Source organism: Dromaius novaehollandiae, chromosome 2, assembly GCF_036370855.1.
Source record: "Dromaius novaehollandiae isolate bDroNov1 chromosome 2, bDroNov1.hap1, whole genome shotgun sequence".
Classification (NCBI taxonomy): domain Eukaryota; kingdom Metazoa; phylum Chordata; class Aves; order Casuariiformes; family Dromaiidae; genus Dromaius; species Dromaius novaehollandiae.
The window spans coordinates 21,580,541-21,602,469 of record NC_088099.1 but is presented as its reverse complement, the minus strand read 5'-3'; the positions used below and the strand labels follow the sequence as shown (position 1 = coordinate 21,602,469).

Here is a 21,929-nt window from a genome sequence, read left to right as displayed (position 1 = left end):
TAGTAGCTGGTTTCCTTGATCCCTATGAGGGAGAGACACTCCAAAATCACCTTTCTTCTTCCTGAGAGAAGTGAAGATGCTGGTACAAACTGTTCACTTTTGACTCCTTCTCACCAAAACTCATCTTTCCTAATTCTTACCAATCATCTCTTGTCACTGTGAGGGAGCAAGCCAACTGACATTCTGCTTTATTATATCCTCCAAATCAACAGGCTTAATTCAGGAAGGACAACCTGTATCTCCCACCTCAGTGACAACCGTCAGCAGCAGGTCTGAGCCATGCTTTCCTCTTTTGCAGTCAAGCTTCTTTCTAGTTGAGAGAATTCCCTCAAGCTCTGCCACAGATTCTAATTACTAATTCACCTGCAACAACTGAAATTAAGCCAAGAGAAACAAAACATGTCTTCCAAAGCGTGAAAGATTTAGGGCAGCATTATAAACTGAAATATTACAAGAAGCTTCTAGACAAACAAAGAAAAGGAAGTTCTAGGATTCCATAGCTTGACTAATTATCTTTCAGTCCTTTAGTTAGGCTGCATATGTGAAATCAGTGTTGATGATACCTGACTGAATAACTCCACCTTTTCTTCCACTAAAAATACTGTAGCAAGGCTGCAAAAAACAATCTGTAGTTTTTAAGAAATTTTCAAGAAATCTTCAGACTGTTGCCTATCTGGTTATCACATAAATCAGCCGATTAGTGAAGGGCAACAGATGTGAGCTGTGTTTCTGGTAGCACACAGATAGCTCAAGATGAGACTAAATGATGCAGAAAAAAAGAGTTTGACTTTTCTTCGTCATCATCACCCACAGTTGACTGCAATATTTTGGCTCAGACTAAGGTATAAACTTCTATAACATCATTGACTGAAGCAGCAGCAAAAACAATGGTTTTAGTTAACCTAAGGGAACAGTAAAGCACAGTGGTGGAACATAAAATTCATTTAGCTGAAGCCAGATTTATTAGTGAGGGATCTGAGGGCTGACCATTGCCCCCAGAAGTACAGGTAGGAATTTTTTCTTGTTGCATTAAGACTTTAGCAGATGCATTCTGATGTATCAAAACTTTCTTTTTCTTCTTTGTTTTTGTTCCACTTAACAATCAAGGCAGATACTCATTTTAAAATTATCTACTAGAAGGAATTTATCCTATTTCTCTTACTATATCTTTATAGGTTTCCCCCGGGGGGAGAGAGAGAGTGTGGAAAATGAATGACCGTGTTAAAAGACAAAGAGGAAGCTTCCAAGAAAAAGGAACACCCCAAGAATGATAGCAGGTATCAGCTTGCTGCAGCAATGAGGTCTGCAGTATATGTACCTATCAGGATATACTTTGAGAATGACTGTGAGAGAAAAAGGTCAAACTGCAGAAACAGAGAAAGAATAATTAAGAGACCGTTATATAGATACAAAGTAAAAGAAATGTTTATGCTGAAAAGAAAAATCATTTAAAGGGCATTTTCCAAGATACAATATTTTATCAAAATCACGCTTAAACTCTCCTTAATTCCGTGCAGCAGGTAGCCCAAGGTAAAACACTGGATAGCCACTGCTAACTACTGCATTTTCAAAACTAGTCAGTAAGCAAGCATACAGTAAAAATACAACTCATTTACTGCAGTATAATACAATAGTAAACACTCTATTTATTCTTACAAACATGACACAGTTTTATTTATTTTACTTCAAGCTTTAATGCGATCTTAACTCATGGTTCCACCACAAACCCACTAAGCTTTCAGGGTGCCCACTAAATGCTTTACGACATTTTGTAATAATAAAACAACACGGGAGAGTAGGAAATAAAGACAATCATTATCATGTGTTTAATTCTAATGTCTGTAAGACAATGATCAAGCTGTAGATTTCCCGAGAAGCACAAATTTTAAAAGGGCCAGAATACAGCATTATCACGCATCTTTGTGTTACTGACATTATGACTAGCCCCCCTGAAGCTGCTTACAGGAACTGTGTTGCTCCACTTATACTGAAGTCTTTCCCCTGTTTTGCCTTGCTAGTGCTTTCTTTTCCACAAGTTGCAACATCTAGAAAAGCCTTCATGGTCTTTCTGCCTTAGAAAGTCTCTCCTACAGCCTTCAGTTCTTTCTTTCTTTTGTTCTTTGCCTTAGATATTATTCAGCTGTGTCCAACATATATTCAATACATTGTTAAAGTATTGACACAGTTGCCTGTGGGGAAGTGTACATCTAGAGCACAGGTCTGTGGTATTAATGTATACCCCAGATGTTGTGTGTATGGATCGTTCTCTGAACTGCACAACTCCCTTAACCACTTCTAGATCCAAGTTACATGACTACATACCTAAGGAGATACAGTTTTAGAGTAAATTCTTAATACTGCATTGAAGTTGGTGGACAGTAACAATTGATACCAATTAAAAGCCTGCTCCAGAAAGTGTCACTGAGGTAACTTCAGTTTCAGACTTTGACTTGGTATTTTATATTATGTTTTCTATCACTTTTCCAGATGTTGGCTGTTGCTCCCCATCATTAAAATATTTAAAGTGTTTTCAGATACAATTTGTATTAGCAATCACATCCTTGAACAAAGTGATACATTATCATCACTTACCAAGATTGGTATACTTGAATATTATCATAATTTTCTACCTCTTTCCTGACTCTAATTGAATTTATTTATTAATTTATTTTTGGTATCTTGAAAAATGCTTCTAGGGAAAAATTTGAAGACTCTTAATGCATTAATTTTGCAGAAGTTTACATCCTGTCCATGCATGAACAGCAGGATAAATGAAACCTGTGGTCAACTGAAAATTTAATGAGAGTTTTGAAGGAAGCCTGTATCACAGGCTAATCAGAAATGAGAATCTTCATATCTTGACAGCAAATAAGGGAGGATACATATGATGAGAATAGGCTGTGAAAGACATGAAAAGAGAAGAAAAGCAGCTTACCTGACATGACAGATGAGGCGTTAGCAGCCTTTTGAAGATGAGGTGCTAAGCTGTATCATTTTTTGCTGAAGTTAAGTGTTGGAAGAACTCAGCAGGAGCCATGAGGTGCTACCCTTCAGAGAGGCCACAGGCAGGCAATTCCAGATCCCCACTGAATATCTGCAGTTGATGCTCCATGAACTGGCTGAGACACTCTAACAGTCCATGGCTACTAAAAGCAGGCATCCTGCCACCCTTTCTCTTTTTTTCAGCTGGGTTGTTTTGCTGCTGGTTTGGTAAACTGAGTCAGCTCAACAAGGGATGAGACTGGTGACAAACCCAGTGCAAGGAAGGAGGCAGGACCTGGCGCCCAAGACCATAAGCAGCAGTAGGCAGCAAACTGTTAGATTAGCTCAGCTGACCCATGGAGGCACCTGCCAAGGACCTTGCTTCTGTGTGAGCTCCCTCTGAGCTCAAAGAACTGAACGTCTCAGAGATGCTTTCCTCCAGGCATCACAGCACCCAGCAATGCTGATGTAACTCAGCATCCTTCTAAACGCTACCATTGACATGCACTGTATGTTAGAGGTCCAGATACTCATACCCTAAGCCTCCACAGTATTTGAGGAAAGATACTGCAAGTTTAGGGAAGCTGAGAAAACCTGATGCAGCCAGCATGAGCTGGAAGCTTGACATTAAAGCAGATAGCTGAGAAACAGGTCAAAATTGTAACCTGGTCAGAGAGAATGAGGCCTGGTACATTCATTAGTCCAGCAGCTTAATGACTTTGGTGAGTGCGCACGGACCAGCCAGAGACAAGTTAGAGGGAGCAAGGAGGAGGTTAGCAGATACAGAACTGTTCCGCAGCATCCCCCCAAAACTGAGCACGAGGGGATACACTCTAAAGGACATGACAAGAAGCAGTCAGAGAAGTTTAGACAGCAACCAGAAGAGTATCGAGAAGCTACATACAGGTAACATTTGGTGAACCTCATATATAATTTTCTAGTCCAGTGCAGAACTGATTGCCAGAAATGCTTCTGTCCCAAACTGGGATGAAAAGAAAAAAATCACAAAGGTTCATGCAAAAAGAAAAAATCACAAATCAAGTAAAGGAATAAATTTGGGCCAATCACTTCAAAATATCTAGGTTTAATTTTGATCATTTTCAATATTTGTTATAATTAATGTCCTTCTTTAAAATGAAACATATTTAAAAATAGAATGGGATTTTTTGTTCCAAAAATGTCAAGCTATAAACTTAATAATCTCAAAACTTAATAAAATATCTGGACATTAATCAGAAGTGACCCATTCCTGTCAAAAGGTTTGGCATTAAATTGCTATATTCTGATGAAGAATACTGAAAAATTCCCGTCCAGCTCTAAAGTTAAATAGCTCAGTGCTAGCTTTTCAAAGAAGCTAGAAAATGGAAACAACTGCTTTGAGCTTTATTTTAAACGTTTAACTCTTACCTATTAGAGAGAATTTTATCATTTTGTAGTCACAAAGAGGAGCATAGTACAGTAAAATTCACTGAGAACAGGTCAAACTGCATAAACGTATAAAAAGCACTAACCTGAAGACTGCAGATGGTGAGACCTGATACAAAACAGTGCTGTTTTTAGAACAGTGGAGAACAACATGGTCAGGCATCTTGGCATTTTTTCTTGTGCATACACTAACTTTCCCTTCATTTCTTTTCTTTACTTTTTTTGTTTTTCTTGCCCTTTACTTGTGAGTTACACTGCTTTCATGGATGTCTGAACAACCAGGTTTGCTGTTCTCAGTGGTGCTCTGTCAGAAGCAGCAGTTTGTCTGACTACTATCCATCACAGGAGTCAGTATTCATTAGTAAATTGGAGTATCAAACTCAGATATAATTAGGTTGTTGAAATAACAACCTGAAAATATGGCCTAATTCACACAGGGTGCTAATAAATATCTGCCATGTTCACTGACCTCATTAGAACTGAAGCACATAACTACTTGGAGTCAGTGGTAAATTCAGAACGTTAGAACCTTAGGAAGTTTCCATAATCTAAATTATAAAAAAATCACAAATAAACTATGTAATCTTCAAATCATTGAAAAATTTGACTCTAGAGAAAAAACATTCAACAAAGTGAGTAATTTTGTATTTAAAATAACAAATATTAATTTTTCATGATATAAAAAAATCAAATAATGACTGTATTCTCAAGGCTAACTACTAATATACTATAATGGATAAAATAAAATGATTTAAACCCAACTTCTTTAATGTCATGAATGAATAGACTAATAGACTGTTTTCAGCACTATTATTTTTATAACAGGGTTTTCTAAAATCAGCTAACAATAGTTAAGCCTAAATAAGCATACCCACCATGTAAGCTGAAGTAAATTATTGTGGGAAATGCAGAACTGTACAATTATAACTCTTGCAGCAGTTTCATTATAAGAAATGAAAATTTGATTTTGAATGAAATTACAAAGGAAGATCACACATAGCTGTTTAGCATATGTCAAAGAAAACAAAGAAATTTTAAGAGGAAAGACAAAAGAACAAATAACGTGTTCATGCCACATGGAATCCTGCATTTTATTCATTAATTTGTTTTCCTTTTAGGGGAAACTCTCTCTCCAGAGATTAAACACGATTCACGAAAACTTCACCTGTTCAGAAATTCCCGATTTTCATGAACAGCCAATAATATTGCCACTGGTCACACTGGTCTTTGTTGTATGAGTAGTCACGCATACATCCAATAGCAGAAGTGGAAATTTGGGAAGTACTAGCCAGTCCAGTGGAGGAACAGCTGGCAAACTGGCTCTCTAGTACCTCATGGTCTGTGTCTGGTCATTCAGACCTTCTCCTAAATTCATCGTATTTTGAGGAATACTGAACAATTTCTATTTCTTGAGCTCCCTTCTGGCCCCTCTAAGGGGTCTAAAGCTCTGTAGTGCAAATAATTCTCTTTTCTAACCTCATGGATATTTTTCCTTTAAATAAAGGTAAAACTGCTTTCATTCCCCTTCAGAGGAGCTGCAGGAAAGTGCTATATTCAGGAAAAGCCCAGGAGAGCAGAGTCTCCAAGAAGTCAAGTCTTCAAGCAGGTACTAAATGTCAGAGCCTAGAGAAAATGGAAAGGAAGCCAGGATGTTCAGTTTTCTACTGTGAAAGTTAAAGAGGACAGTCAACTCAAAATCCACCCTCTTTGTCAGAAGAAGTTAATATAAGATTTTTGCTATGAAATGCTTGTGGATATTCATTCCTTAGAGCTTCATTCCTATAGAGGAAGAGGGGGTGCAGGACACTGAATCACAGGTCAAAAGCCTCTCTGATCAACACATTATGGTAGTTGTAAAGCATCATGTAGTTGTAAAGTATTACATACATCTAATCTTGACATTTCCTAACAGGACAAGCTCCATCACAAATGATCCACAGAGTCCCTGCCTCTGAATGTGTGTGGTAAGCAGTGAGGTGGGGAGTCGCAGTCTCATAGTCTGCAAAGAGCATGACTTACTCCTGTCCTAGTAGCAACATTTTGGTGAATGGGAAATGGTGTCAGCTTTCTAAAAATGCCTTTTGAATGGTCATGTGAGATTATAACACCATAAACGTCAAGGTTCAAATACGCAGAAGAGATTTAATTCCACAGTAGCTGTAGTAGCTATATTAGCTACTTGGTCTCTAGTGAGACCCTCTACTCAGTCCTAGTGAGGCCACATCTGGAGTGCTGGGTCCAGTCCTGGGCTCCCCAGTATGAGAGAGAGATGGAGCAACTGGTCTGAGTCCAGTGAAGGGCCACTTTGATTAAGGGATTGAAACATCTCTCATACAAGGACAGGCTGAGAACACCGGGACTGTTCAGCCTGGAGAAGACTGAGGGGGGATCTCATCAATGTGTATAAATATCTCAAGGGAGGGTGTAAAGAGGATGAAGTCAGACTCTTTTCAGTGGCGCCCAGCAACAGGACAAGAGGCAACAGGCACAAACTGAAACACAGGAAGTTCTGTCTGAACATGAGGAAAAATCTTTTTTTGGGGAGGGTGACTGAGTACTGGAACAGGCTGCCCAGAGAGGTTGTGGAGTCTCCATCTTTGGAGATACACAAAAAAGCATCTGGGCAGGGTCCTCAGCAACGTGCTGTAGGTGACCCTGCTTGAGCAGGGGGATTGGACTAGACGATCTTTAAAGGTCGCTTCCAACCTCAACCCTTCTGTGATTTTGTAGCCAGTTAAAACACAAGTTTTTTCACACTAAAGGTAACAGGGTATTTGTTATAAAATAGGGTAGGACATAATGTCTTAGGAAATTCAAGAAGTCAAATGTTTCAGAAGGTTACCAGTCTGTAAAAATGTAGTAAGAGGCTCTTTGCAATGTTCACACATACTGACATGTTTCTGTGGTTTTAGCTAAAGAATGGAATAATGTAGAAGTGAACATAACACAAGATTAGAATTCAGAATGAATAGCAAGAGCTATCATCTTCATTAAACTTATACAAACAGTTGTTCTAGGGATAGGTTTAAAAACTTTATGAAGTCATATCTGATATTTAGAATTTTATGGGCAGTTGTAATAATTCACTTCAATGAAAATAAACACAAGCCATTATTATTGCTTCCAGATCCCACTGGCCAGTTCCTACAGCAGTGTAAAAATAAAATCATCTCAACTATTTGGCTTCTAAACCTAAAAATTAAGTCCTATTTATCCCCAGTTTTCAACCTTAAAAAGTTGTTATCATGAACACAGAATATTATCAAACAGTTAAATTTAGTGCAACTGAGGAAAAGTAACATTTCAAATACTCAACCACAAAATCTTGTTTAGACATTCATTCATTTTGCTCACAAAAACAGATTTAATGCATTAAATAATCTATTCAAGCTAAGGTCAAAAGAATCAGTAACTGGGACTAGAAGAGAAAGGATTGCATTTTTGAAGCACAGTTTATACCAAATATTATGGGGGAAGAGGCGCTGGTTGGTTGTTTTTGCTTTGGCAGACCCATTTACCTATCTGGATTGTGAACATGATTTTTCTGACTATACTCTTAAAAGTACAGAGTCTTCAACTCATCTCTACAACCGCTAATATACATACTTCTATATATATATATATATATATGTTCTGCATTATATTATGTCTTAAGAATTGTTCTAGCAGTTCAAATATAAAGCAGATGTCCTCATTCACTTTCTATGGATTATAGCAGCAACTGATACAATATTATACTAGAATTAGTCTTCACTGTTAGCCATAGAGTCCAAACAGTTTAGCCTATGCATCTACAAGCAGCAGGTGTATCATAACATTTGTATGTGTCACCATTGCTCTTACTGTTATTGTAACTGGGATATAAGCAGATCACACAGCCTTCTGCTTTGGTGTTCTGACTATGAATTGCAGTACAGACTTGGTGTCAGGGACATAACAGACCTTACCACAAGCTGACTTTTTTGGCTGACATTCCACCTGAACTGCAGCATATGTCAGCTGAGAAAACAGAGTGCAATGTGCTTTGCCTTTCCCTGCACGCCACACCACATTCTTTTGCTTATGAAGGCACAAAAAGGCTGAAAGCCAGCCTGAGGCATCCTAGGTCCTGGTGGGGCTGCAGTGTACCACAGAAAGCTGCAATTCTTTCTACACTGTGAACAGGCAGGTTTCTGTGCTAGGCTTTCTCACAAATGGAAACAGTTAGTGAAATGAAGGTTATGTTAACATTTTGCATTACCCGCACCCTCTCAATTACAATTTGATCTCAGTTACATTTACATTTACATCAACTGTTGCCCATTTACATTAAAGGACCCTGCAAGTTCTTCTTAAGGAAGCTGTCCTTTGATTTCTATGGAGCTATTTATCTGCACAGTAGATACAAACAATCTGAGCAATGGTGGAAGTATAGCATGAACCCAGATCAAGAAAATGACTGCACATAATTTTACTGGTGATATTTATTGTCTGCTGGACATAAAATCCTCTGAAGAGTACCAAAAGCTGCTATAAGGGACCTCATTGAACAACTGAAACAAATACTTGGCAAGGGAGCCACTAACACTTCAGCTGTTGAATCACTTAACAATCTCCCTTCCACCTTCTGCTCATCAGCTGTCTAAAGGAAAAGGGAATATCAGACTCTGACAAGCAGTAGGGCAAACAAAAGAGGATCCCTTGAACTGCTGCCATACTACAGAAACTGCAAATGGAACGTCCTCTGAATTCATCATGGAACATCTTCTGGATTCGTCTTCCCCGGGGTGTGTGGCAGTTGCCTTTTTATGCTGTAAGATCTCACTGGTGTGGGGGAGAAGTGCAGGAATCAAATACAGGCCAAGGGAGTCAAAGCAAAAAATATTTTGCAAGTATGAAATGTAAAGCTCTCCCTGGAATGTTAACACACCCTCAGTGAACGTGCACTGAATGAAAATGTGCTTTCAACTGAATTACGATTTATATCTTAATGTATTACAAGCAAGGTGGGATATTTAATTTTATTCTCAGAGCCTCACTCAAAGTTTAACTGAACGTAAAATCTAGCGTTCACTTTAGACTTCCATACAAAGTTTCAGGTTTTACTCTACAAAACAAAAGTTCTTAGATAGTTCCTACTTCTTTTGCAGTGGAAGAGAATGAAATCTAGTTTTCTGGACTCGTTTCTCTCATTTTCTGCATTAACAAAGCACTCAGTAAAAGCAGAGGAGACTATGTAAGAGTCTGATAGTCCAGACTACGACAGAAAGATTTTAGATAAAACTGCTATGATAATACACAAAAGTGGTCCCATTGCCACCATTCTGGATTCCTAGAATTATGCATCTTAAAAGGCTGAAATGGATTATTCAGAGGAGATGGAATCACATAAACGCTGTCAGAGATCTTTTCACAGGATCTTATTCAGGAGTTAGCACATACATAAAGAATATATCCAGGCTGTTTCTAATTGAAATATGAACATTCACAACTAACCTTGCATTTAATTTTCCTTCTTACCTCAAATCTATAGGCAGAAAAGTATCGCTTTTCAAGCACCAGGAAACTTCCCACTGTTTTCATAAAGTCCTCTGCCTGTAATGTCATTATTCTTTAATCAGAAACAAAAATTACTCCTTTTTGAATATTAGGAATTGCTGCAAGACAGGAGGCAGAAGCTGAAAGGGCAAAACATACCTGCTTCAAATGAAAGGTGCAGGTTTCAAAGCAGAAAGAGCTCTGTCTTGCTGCCTGAACAAGCACTCTCTTTCTTTTTGGGGTACAGTGTCATTACAGCAAACCTTTATAATAGAAAATAAGTTGTCCTGGCAAATATATTTTTGGGAATGAAAGACCAGGAGTCAGCAATTTTGAAGGAGTGTAAACTCTCTAAACAAAGAAAATCGCTTATGCTAAATAATTTGTGGTATTAGATAGGTACTAAACAGATATGAAGCAATTGTGCACATATTACATACACAGAAGAGTAATTAGTTTAGTTCAAAAATGTTACAATACGTTTTTGGGAAAGGTATTTATAATTTGACTCCAAGCATTTGTACCACAATATACACTTAAAACCAGAAAATCATGTGTCTACCAAGATGGAAAAGCACAAAGTTTTACCATGATGCTGTTCAGTAGAAAAAGACCATTTTCCCCACACATTAGCTTTCAGGTTGGCAAATCTGCTGGGGGCTTACATGCAAAAGAAGCGAAACCAAAGCACCATCTAGTCTGAAATAAAAAAAAAAAATTCAGAAACAGATGTAAGAGCTGGTGGATAAGAAAAGGGCGTATGTGACTCCAACCAAGAGGGAGTGCACAGAGCACTCTGTTTTGATGTGTTCAGGCTTTTGTGGTACTGCAGCCTGCTGATACACTTAAAAGCAGACAAGAAACCTGCAAAAGCCAGTGAAGTTCTTCCTGTGAAATCTACAATCCCTCTTCCTCCAAATGCCATATTTGATTCCTGGACTCTAGGGAACAATGTTATGGAAACAGAATTCAGCTTCCTAACATAAAAGACCCATTCTTCCTTGGCTGCTAGAGAAGAAAATATAACTGCTGTGTCATTCTGCTTGACCTCCTAAAATGACAGAGCTCAGAAACTGAATATGAAGAGGGGTGGAGGATTTCTGCCCTGCGCTGCTGCCAACTGCACCTGGAGATGGAGATAGAGACAGATGTCTCTATTACAATCTAAAGAGCAGTAGGACATCATTTCCTCCATTTTTGTTTGATTTGTTTTTTACTAATGGTGAATTTTTCCACCCTCAAAACAAGAAGTTTTTAGTAAAAAAAAAATGAGGAGAAAGAGAGAGAAAGGAAGAGATCCAGATTCTGATTCCTTTCCTCCTCTTCTATCTACTGGTACAGCAGTAGGATATTACCACAGTCCCTACCCAAGCAGGCTCCCTGGTACATGGGCCAGGGAGCAACTCTGTAAATCCAGTGAGAAAACGTTTTCATCTGAGAGATGCTTTTCCTCCATTTCACCTAAGTAGTCTGCCTTCTGACCAGACAAACCTGGAGCAGAAGCAGAAGCATAGTTCCTGGTTGTGGCAGTTTCTGTGGTATAAGTGGGAAGGTGTTGAAGTCTGAGGCGAATCCTACAAACAAATATTTTAGATACAGAGCCACAGACACTGTTGTGTGCTCAGTGAATAGAAGTTGTTGTCCCTGAAATTCTCCCAGTGTCAGGGCTAAGCAGCAAAAGCACCTTGCAGGAGCTGGTACATAGTGCAAGGCTGTTGCTAGTGACATACAATAATTCATAGGGTCTACATTTGCTCTAGGCAGGGCTGTGTTCAGATTGCAGTTCAAACAATAGTACTACCCTATTAGTAGTAGGACTACAAGGGTCTACAGCATGTTCCTGCCTTACTGGGGAATGGAGAAAGATAAGCCCTGGAGTTCGGAGAAAGGGAGAGATGGGAGAGCAGTGGGCTCAGCTACTCTGGAGCCTTTCTTCATCAGAAAGCTCATAACACAAGGATGTGTTATCCCCATGATGATGGGGAGATGGCAGAAAGAAGGAAAGATTTTGTCTCTCTCACATGTTAGGGCACAAGGGGAGAGATGAAAGGACTGATGGTTTCTCATTGACTTTACTTCAACTCCAAGCTATATAAAGACTTCAAAACATTAAGTATTCATATCCCACAGAAAAATTCTGTGATACTGTATGTTCTGAAGTCTTCATATACTTTGGAGTCAAACTGCTTCCATGTCATTTCCCGTACTTACGCCCCAAAGGCTTTTTTCACTTTTCTGCATCTGACCAACAATTAATTACAGACAAAAGTAGTACCAATGAAGCATCTAATACAAAGTTTTACTTTTCTCATAGCAAATTAAAATTACTTTTAAAGTTGATAACAAGAAAGACAAAGATTTAAAAACCACCAAGGTATAAATGGAATTTCATACTTTGTTGAAACTTGTGTATTTGGATTTCCAATGTCAGTGAAAGGAGGTAGCTACCAAGGAAAAGCAATAGTGAGAGATACTCAAGTGTTGGCTGCAGACCCTTTTCATCAGAATAAAGAAAGGAAGACCTCAAACCTTATTTCAAGACCTCTTTATCTTTATTCTCACTACTTTAAGAATTTAGGCTCAAGGAGACAAGCCTGTATAGTGATTATGAGGCCAATAAATAACACACTGGCACCAACCAATACATGGAAATCTTAGCATTCATTTTTAAAATGCAACAAAAGACACTTAGAAATTCTGTCCTAATATCCACATGACCTATCCTATATGACCTATCAAAACTTATTTGCAGTACAGCAAACCTGATTTGCTCTCTCCTGAAGACAGACTTTTCCCTAGGTTTTAATATAACATGATGATGACTTAGAAAATAACAAAAAAATCAGTTTTTTTCCCAGCAGAGTAACAATACCACATCTCACCATCCATGAATGAAGGGGCCTGATACTCACCTCTGACCTCTCTTCATCTAGAGATTATACTCAATTTAAAATACGAGCAAAATAAGGACAAAATTGAAAACACCAAAAAACTCTGAAGTGGTAAGAAAACACACATATATATCATGTCTATATGCTGATGGACACCAATTAACTTAGAAAAGATGAAGAAAAGAAAGTGTAAAATCAAAAGGGGAGAAAACCAACCCAAAAGATTTAAACTAAAAGGAAAAAAGGGTATATCAGGAAAAAAAACTAGTTGAATTCATCTAATGCAAGATGATCACTAAGATCATTTTAAAGTAGAAGCCTTCAGACTGAAAACAAACTTGTAATATTTAAATAAAGTCCTGCTGACTTAAATCAAAGAAAAACAGGAGAGAGCTAAACAGAAAGCCCCACAGAGATACAATAAATTGAACGATAATTAAAATAAAAACTGAGTGAAGGAAGAATATTGGAAAGTGAAATGAAAACATTCTGCTGTTGAAACAGGATGGAAGGAAAGCAGCATAAAAAGACTTCAATAACTAAAACAAAAGGAGGAACCTTAAGGAAAATATTTTCACTGAAGTATAATGAAAACAAAATGTGGATATGAATTGTTGCATAATAAAAAAACAGGGAAAGAAAAAAAGAGAGAGAGGCTGAATAACAGTGAAATGAGAATAACAGTGAAACTCTTCCAATGTGCATGAGTCTTCTCATTCCAAACACTGACAGCAATTCCTCACCTCAAATGAGTAAAAGACTGATGCAAAATGGAAGTGACCAAAGTAATGGTATTGTTAGGCCACTCTGTTCTAGTAGTACACAAATGTGCACAGTCACTTCTCTAGGCATCAGGGCAAAGCCTAGAATTTGTTCTGGTAGTAGCTGAGTGGCCTCTGGAGATAGATGGTGATGTAGGTCAGCTCTCTTAATGGCAAGTTTCCATGCTCTAAAAGGCTTAAATTGCTTGACATTTTAATCCTAAACCAGAATTTCATCTGGTTGTAATATTTGGTCTCTTTGCTTCCGACAATGGGCTTGAAGAACAATATGAACTAATCAAAAATATGAGCTAATCATATGAACGAATCATAAATATTTGCCTGCAGCCTTCACTTTATTTTGCCATTCTTTGTCTATAACTGCACACACGTCTTTGAGCAACTGAGCATGACTGGCACTAGATCATACACCACAAATTCATTTCTACATCTTACATTCCACCACAACACTCCAGTGTTAACAGTCCTTTCCATTCCTCAATTTCCAGAGATGGAACTATGGAGAAGAATATATATACACAAATTTCTGCAAAATAACACGCTTTTCAAAAAAAAAAGTTAGTCTCCAATATTGTTGTGAACTTACGCTACTTTCAAGCATTTTTACTCTCACTTTGGGGGAACAGAACTAGACAAAACAGTCTTGAGGCACGGGGGGAGCTGAATGACACTTTCATGTACTGTCCTAAGTTGCCAGTAAGAGATGGTGGATTCACTGTTATTTTGAGTCCTTAAAATAACAGAAGATATCTTTCTAAAAGATATTTCTAAAAATACATGCTTCAGCACATCTTCTGAGAAAAACTGTACAGGTTGCCAAACAAGAAGTCCAGTTAGGTGATAGCTGTGTTCTCTTCTGTCATTAGAAATTAAAACTCCATAAATACATGTAAATCTGAGATACATGTAAAAGCAATTGTCTCCTCCATAGAGTAGATGGTTGAAATACAAGTACCATCGACCAAAATAATACAAGACTGAAATATGAGTTGAGTCATATGGTCTTCTCCTGGGGGCCTGAATGCAGACAACAAGGACAAGACATTACTTGTTGGAGGAAGAAGGGGAGCAAGAGGGTAAGTATGAAAAGAACTGGGAGAAAACACAGTGTGAATGGCAGCACAGAAAATCAGTATGGCAGCACAGAAAATCGGGAGAGAGAAAAAAACTTTATAATGAAACCCTTAGAAAATGGTTGAGAGATCTTCTGGGCACAATGCTGGCTAGGAAGACTTGAATTGAAAGCAAGGAAATCATCTCTTGTTTTTCTTTCTACAGTGTTCTGCAAAGAAGGATTTGATCAGTTTTTATAAATAGAAATAAATCTAACTTCCACATATCTCAACTTCTTCTCACTAAAATAATCTGAAAGACTTTCCCCAAAATGACTGAATAGCTCCATGCCTGAGAAGTTGTAACACCAGTGTAAAAAGCAGGATTGAAAGAGAGAAATTGTTAGCGTCTCTTCCTCTTTAGCCAAGCCGAAAATAGCTGTTTGAACAATAGCTGAAAATTTTGCAAGAAGAACTTATGTGGCACACAATTGTTTCTAGGAAGTGCTACAGAATGGCTTGCTGGTAAAAAGGAAATCTTTGTTAGGGCAACAGTTAATTACAAAGAACGAGGTTTAACCTCATCACCTAAAATAATGGTCAGGAAGTCAAATAAGAAGCAGAAATTCTAGCAAACAACCTGAGCAACCTCCTGTGATGTTGCTACCAAAATTCCCCCAGGACAACAGAGGCAGTTATTTAGATCTAGGATAAGCCTTTGACATCAGGTTTATGATGAAGCCATAGTCAAGAACCCAGATAAGGACTGGAAGAAGCACCTAAGGAAAGACACCACTAGCAATGCCAGTGGATAGGTGAAGACTTGTGTTCTTGGTCAAAATATCAGTAACAGTTTACAGAATAAATTTGCAATGGAACAATTTAGAAGCAGCTGAAAGATAATGAAACCGGCCAAAAACTTTATTTAGAGGTTGTGAAATTGGTCAAGGGTCTCCAGCTGTATTTCATATTGGTGCACCATCAGATTGAGCAATCATCAGTGAGAAACACTGTGAGACCTAAAAGTACAAACTCGGTAGGAAACAGCAGTGAAATCTCAGCAAAATGAGTGTGGATCTCATTTACTGTGGTGCACCTTAACAGGCACTATTTAAAGGTCAAGGGCCAACTCACTCTTTGGCTATGCGACAAATGAGATTTTGGATGGAATGCTGCTTTGAAAAGGTTGATAGTTGTGACCAAAGACACTATCTTCTGCTGCTTGTTTCGGAGTGTGTTCACAGACACAGGTCTTTAGGTAACTTTCTTGTAAATAATCAGAATTGTGTCAAAGTACTTAGCTCTGGCATTTATTTCTCTCCTGCAAGGAAAACTGTCTACAAGCACCCAGACATTGGCTAACCAGTTGGGTCAAGAGAGGAAACAATATCTTGCTAAAATATGTTGATCTTGGCAAGGATCTATTCCACACATCACCATAACAATAGATTTAAAAAGACACAGAAAGCAAGCTTGCTAATGCCAAGACAACTAGCAAAATAAAGCCCATATCCTATTCTCAATATGGCAAGTAATAAAAAATACCTGTTAACAATCAAATCAAGCTGACAAAGCAGTGTTAAAATGGCTTGAAGCAGAGCCATAAAAGATCAGAATAGATATTTAGGGACAATGTGCAGTGGACTGAGAAGCCTACTTTGCATCAAGGCAGAGAGAGGCATAAATGCATGTTTTTTGCTATAATCTATTCAGAGAGTTTGGAATAAAGTTAAAATAACAAATAAAGATGGACAGATAGGATATAAGGGATTCTACTTCAGTCAAGGACATGGATATTCATTTGTTCAGAAAACACTTTCTTCCTCACCTTTTCTTAAACAGAGCTGCTTGTATGTATCTACACAGTACCTAACACAATGTGCACTCCCTAAACACTAGCAAACACAGTAACATGTACCTTCTTCCAGAATTAAGAAATAGGCATCACATCGCTATCTCTTCTTTTATTATATTTATAACACAACGTTTCTGAACGTTCACAATTCACCAGTTAACTCTAATAAGCATTTTAATTCCACTGAGATGACTAGAATCCTTATTCATCATTCTCATAAATTCTGTCCTAATCTATCACATCAGACAGATGCAGGATATGGTTTTATATCTGGGAAAGCAGGTTTGCCAAAATATTCTAATATTAATCCATGTAAAATAATATCATACTATATCAGCTTCCCAGCTGGATATCAACTCTGGTTCCTAACTGTTGAGAGTATATGAAACTTTTCGTATGGTACAAAGTTGCCAATCTTTCCTATCGATACACTTTTTCTTTTAGGGTGGAAACCAAAAACATCAAGCACCTGCAACATTTAATATGAGAAGTACTTCAGTCACTCAAACACTATTATATGGTTTATTTGCTCACTGAAAATCACAAGATAAATTTAAATTTTCCAGCTGAAAGGTGCATTTTTTCAGTCATATTGTGTCTTTCACGAGGAAAAAAAATTAGATTAATGTAAGTTTTGCAAAAACACAAAGACACTTTCATTTAATCACTGTAAATTGGAGTTAGTAGGGCTTTCAGATTGACACAGTTCCCAAGATGGTGAAATATAATACAGGAAATAACATAACAGCATGCAAAAAATTGTGCAGGCTTGAGATTTTGCTTTGCCTCTTTAATCAGTGCAATAGCTTACATACACTCTAATGACTTGTGACTATACAAGGATACTTGAGTTAATACAGGCCTGTGGTCTCAACACACTGTGATGCTGTTATTAGCAAAAAGAGTGGGAATAGGGGGTACCTCCTTCATCAGATGGCCTTGTTATCTCACTGCAGTAAGAAAAGGTAGGATTCGTGTCAGAACCATCTGATTTATCGTCTCCCAAACTGGCAGAATGTAAATACTGCTTACTGTAACGGCTTGCTCTTTCTACAAAGGTAGAAAGAAAGAGTATCACAGTAAGCACATGACAGAAGCAGAACACGAAAAATACCCCCTGCAAATATTGATATTCATATACTGATAGCTTTAAAATGAGAGAAAAGTGAATTGTACACAATTTTGGATCCATTTTTGAACACTTAGTTCAAAAGGTTGCTTTAAACTCAGATGCAACTTTGTCCTCTGCTTTAAAAGAACAGCAGAAGTGGAAGGTAGGATAGAGATATTGAAGAAAAATGGGGCGAAGATGAAGCAGAGAAATATCTCCAGTGGAAAATCTAAATGTTTCCTTACCCCAACACACGCATAATTCTCCTAGTCAGAAAACAGTCTGAGCCTTTTCTTTAATTAGATCATCACTGGAAAAACATTGTTAATTACATGGAAACTGACCTGCAAATTCTAACAAAAACACCATGCAATCACAAGAGATCAGGGAATATTAGACACAGCACAATGCCAAGGCATTGCAGTGATAAGAATGAAAATAATGTGCATTTTCTGGGATCAGTTTTATACCAGGCTGATTAAGAAAGAGCATCTCACAGTATGAAGCTGTGCCACGCAAATGCTTGACTTAGGGAGACACTGGACCAGTAACACTGCAGTATGCTATCAGGTTTAAAATACTATTCTTTAATGCATTTGATATATAATAGATTCCAGAATATGCACTTAATTTTCATTTATAATTCTGAGCCCCAGAAGGAAGCAGAAATCATACTGAAGTGTTTTTTGGATATACCTGTTTTTCAGAAATTGAAAGATAGATAGCTTGAGGGGAAATAAAGAATGGGTAACTGTGTAAGATAAAAAAAAAAAAATCTCGTCCATAGTATCTCATTATTATTTTTACTATGGCAATAAATGCAGCTGCAACTGACTTTTTATTATTATTCAACAATAATTCATCTATGATCACATGATTAACTCTTCTGAAGAAAATTTATTCTTCCATATTATTTCTGAAACCTTGCTCACTGAATGATTATTTTCCTTATTACAATTAAGATTGTATAAATATTTTCATTTAAAAAAAAATCTGAGGTTTATAACTCAAAGAGAAATTTGCTCAAGTCTGAAACTTGATTCAGAGTATTTCAGGCTAGTATGTTTTCCTTAGTAATTTTCTAACTCAATCCATTCAGATACAGGATTGACTGCTAAACTGAGCACACTTTTCTCAGGAAGATGTTCTACAGACTGCCTACTTTAGAAAATCAGAAATTGTTTACACAATTTTCTCATCTCTCTTCTTTTTTAACCACAGTTTTATTTTCAGATGAATACAAATGCATATACATGTATGAGACACATACATGCATATAAAACAACAGATTAATTTAAAAAATGCAAAGATTTCAAATACAGTTCATGTAGCTGGAAAACTTAAAGGAAGATTATAGAGCATTCTAGGATACACAGGTCTTAAAAAAAAAAATTATTTTATTGGCAGTCTTCCAGTAAAATAAAAGTGCTTTGGATACAAGAAAAAGTCTGGCCTCCAATTAGATCCAAGGCCTTTGGCATCCTTCCACTGACCTCAGAGGACTTTAGAATGGCCTTTAGGTAATTAACAGATAGGACAGGATTCAAAAATAAAAACATCATAGAAGTAGAACTATTGAAGAAAAATAAGTAGACCATTTTAACATGACATGCTTTAATGCATATTCTCAAAGAACAGCCAAAATGAATTCTTGACACTGTGATGTCAATAGAAAAATTCCTATTGGCTTCAGTGAGACTTGAATTTTATCCTGTAATTCCCAAGGCTTTCAATGCACTAGGAGTAGTTTGCAAATTTGCTCTCAGTTTGAGTTAAACAATAACAAAAAGCACTTTCCAAAGTTTCTCTGCTTCCCTTCCCCATGCATGTGGAAATACTTTTGAATGACATTCAAAAAATATTTAAGATACCACTATTGGTAGCAAAGACAATACACGTGCAAAATTTAGAACTCAAAATAAATACCTCTGAAAACAAAAAAAAGTACTTGTTGAACCAAAATATTGTTGCCTATTATTACATTAACTTCTCACTTTTTCTATCTATCTTTAAAATATGAATGTCTGGAAAGATAAAGCAATAGCATAAGGCATAATATCATATGCCACAGAAACAAAATTTGCACAGACAAGAAATCAATTTTATAAATAAACCACCTTCTAGATCTCTTTTTTTTAGTAAGGTCCAGCTATTTGAAAACCCTAATTAAAATGAGGATAAAGAAGGTTAATGCTTTTTAAATGACTGACTATTTCTAACTGGCATGAGTAAATCTTATTTAGGATAAAATTTCTTTCACTATTTCTTATCTGCACATGCAATCACAGCTGAAGTTCCTATAAAACACTGCTTTTAAAATAATACAGTTTTATATATATGAAAACATACATATAAAACATGTCTGGCATATTGACCTGAAAATTTACTGTATCAACTTAGTTTCATAAACATAAAACGCTGATTTGGGGAAAAGTCAGGATATAAGCAATACCAGAAAGTATATGCAGACTCCTAGACTGAATATTGTCCTCCAGAGGATCAATGTCGAAGATGGAGCCAGGATCTGTGCGCCAAACTTTTAGATCTTTTCCCAAAGCACAGAAATGATAAGACAGACAAACAACAACAGAAGTAAAAGCATGAAAGGAATGAGTTTAAAAATTAGTGACCAAACAATTTCCTTTATATAGAAATTAACTAAAACATCTAAATATTCACCTGGGGGAACCAGCACATATTAACTTCCTACTTAAGGCATTCATTTTAAGTGCCGATATCTATTTAAGGAGACTTTTCCCAATTTTTGTTTTCATTTTGCTAAATATGACCATAATATTTTCTTAAGTCTAAATAAACGGAAACAAGTTAAATAACACACAAGGGTATTCTTCTCCACCAGCAGAACCAAAATCATCAGAGACACAAAGTGATTTCCCCAGCCCACCAACAACACAGGCATCTGGGGTGAGATTCCTGCTCCACGTGGATCTCAGCAGCATACATCCTTACAGCTGATTGTAGTCACTATAGGCCCTTCTTTGCACACAGTGGAGAGTCAGCCTAACCTGCAGAATCACGGGCATACTTCATCTTATCCTAAAATAAACTTCCAAAAGTTGCTCCATTCATTTAAAACTCAGAAGTATCCATCCTCCTTAATTAATACAAAAATGGACTAGGGTGACAAGTTCAGCTGTAGAAATCTGTATTGTAGACATCTAAAGTTGGGTAAAATGAATCCCACCTTTAATACTTCTCTATTTTAACTATTTAATTCCCTCTGTCTTCCAAGCACCTAAGTTTCCTGGGACACAGACTTAATGTTGCCCACTATCCCACTATTTAAAAGCATTTATGGAATTCATTATATGAATTCAATAATAGGAGTACTCATAATATCTTCAGCTTTAATTCCTACAGATAAATTAATAATATCTCTTGAATTCACATGTCTGAACTGGATAATTGGAGAAAAAAGAAACTATAAGAAATAATTAATTATATATCCAAGTTCAAATGATAAACACAGCATAAATGTGAATAGAGGTTCAACTATGCTTATAATAAATTTTTAACAAATAATTTCAGTGTTGTGCAGGCTAAAAGGAGGCTTACAACAAATGCATAACTGGCTACAATAAGAATTGTTGATCTGCTCACAACAATCTGTACTATATATAACACTCATATCTGCTACATTTAAAAACATAATAATCATTTAATCTCCCCAAACCAGTTTAAAATAGAACTGTGATGTAAAGCAAAATCAGCTAAAGCATAAATCCAGCAGATCACACCTTTCTGCTAGTGGCTTGCTTCACAGGCAGACCTGTCTCAATAAATTGGAGGTGGGAAAAATAATTGTCTTCCCCACTTGGTCCTTTTGCTGGTTTGAGTGGTACCAAGCTAAATGATGGGTTGGTACATAAAGCATGACTATGGGGACCCAAAATATGCTGTGTTTCAAATGACTAATTGCCTAGAGGCAATGGAAAGAACAGACATAGCTAATAAAACAAATCCCACAGCTTTAGAATAGATTCCATGTATGTACATTATGTGTTATCTACTGCAACTCCCATAAGGCGAAGTATAGTGCTAACTCCCACTTGACAAGATGAATAAAAGCCAACATGCAGTCTTTTGATAAACTATGTGTTAGTCCTAACGATGATAAATTATGCAACTATGTAAAGCACTGACAGGCATGAGAGGGGTGGGGGAACTGGTGAATTCCCAGCTTTTCCTGTTTAGTCATATACTAGTAGGTAAAATATATATATATATATATATGACTTTACAGGAGCATCGGTACAGCTACCACTAATTTGTATTGATTTTGCTATCCTGGTA

General features: G+C 37.0%; 1 protein-coding gene across 1 annotated transcript in view; it reads right to left on the bottom strand.

The window, feature by feature from the left end:
• The window catches only part of LOC112982290 (nebulette-like), a 95,538-nt gene that overhangs the window by 12,933 nt on the left and 60,676 nt on the right, over positions 1-21,929 (bottom strand). Inside the window, exons 24-25 of the mRNA XM_026098543.2 lie at positions 20,068-20,160; positions 17,426-17,554 (exon numbers count right to left, since the gene is read on the bottom strand). Coding sequence (XP_025954328.2) covers positions 17,426-17,554; positions 20,068-20,160 — 222 coding nt within the window. The remainder of the gene's footprint in view (positions 1-17,425; positions 17,555-20,067; positions 20,161-21,929) is intronic.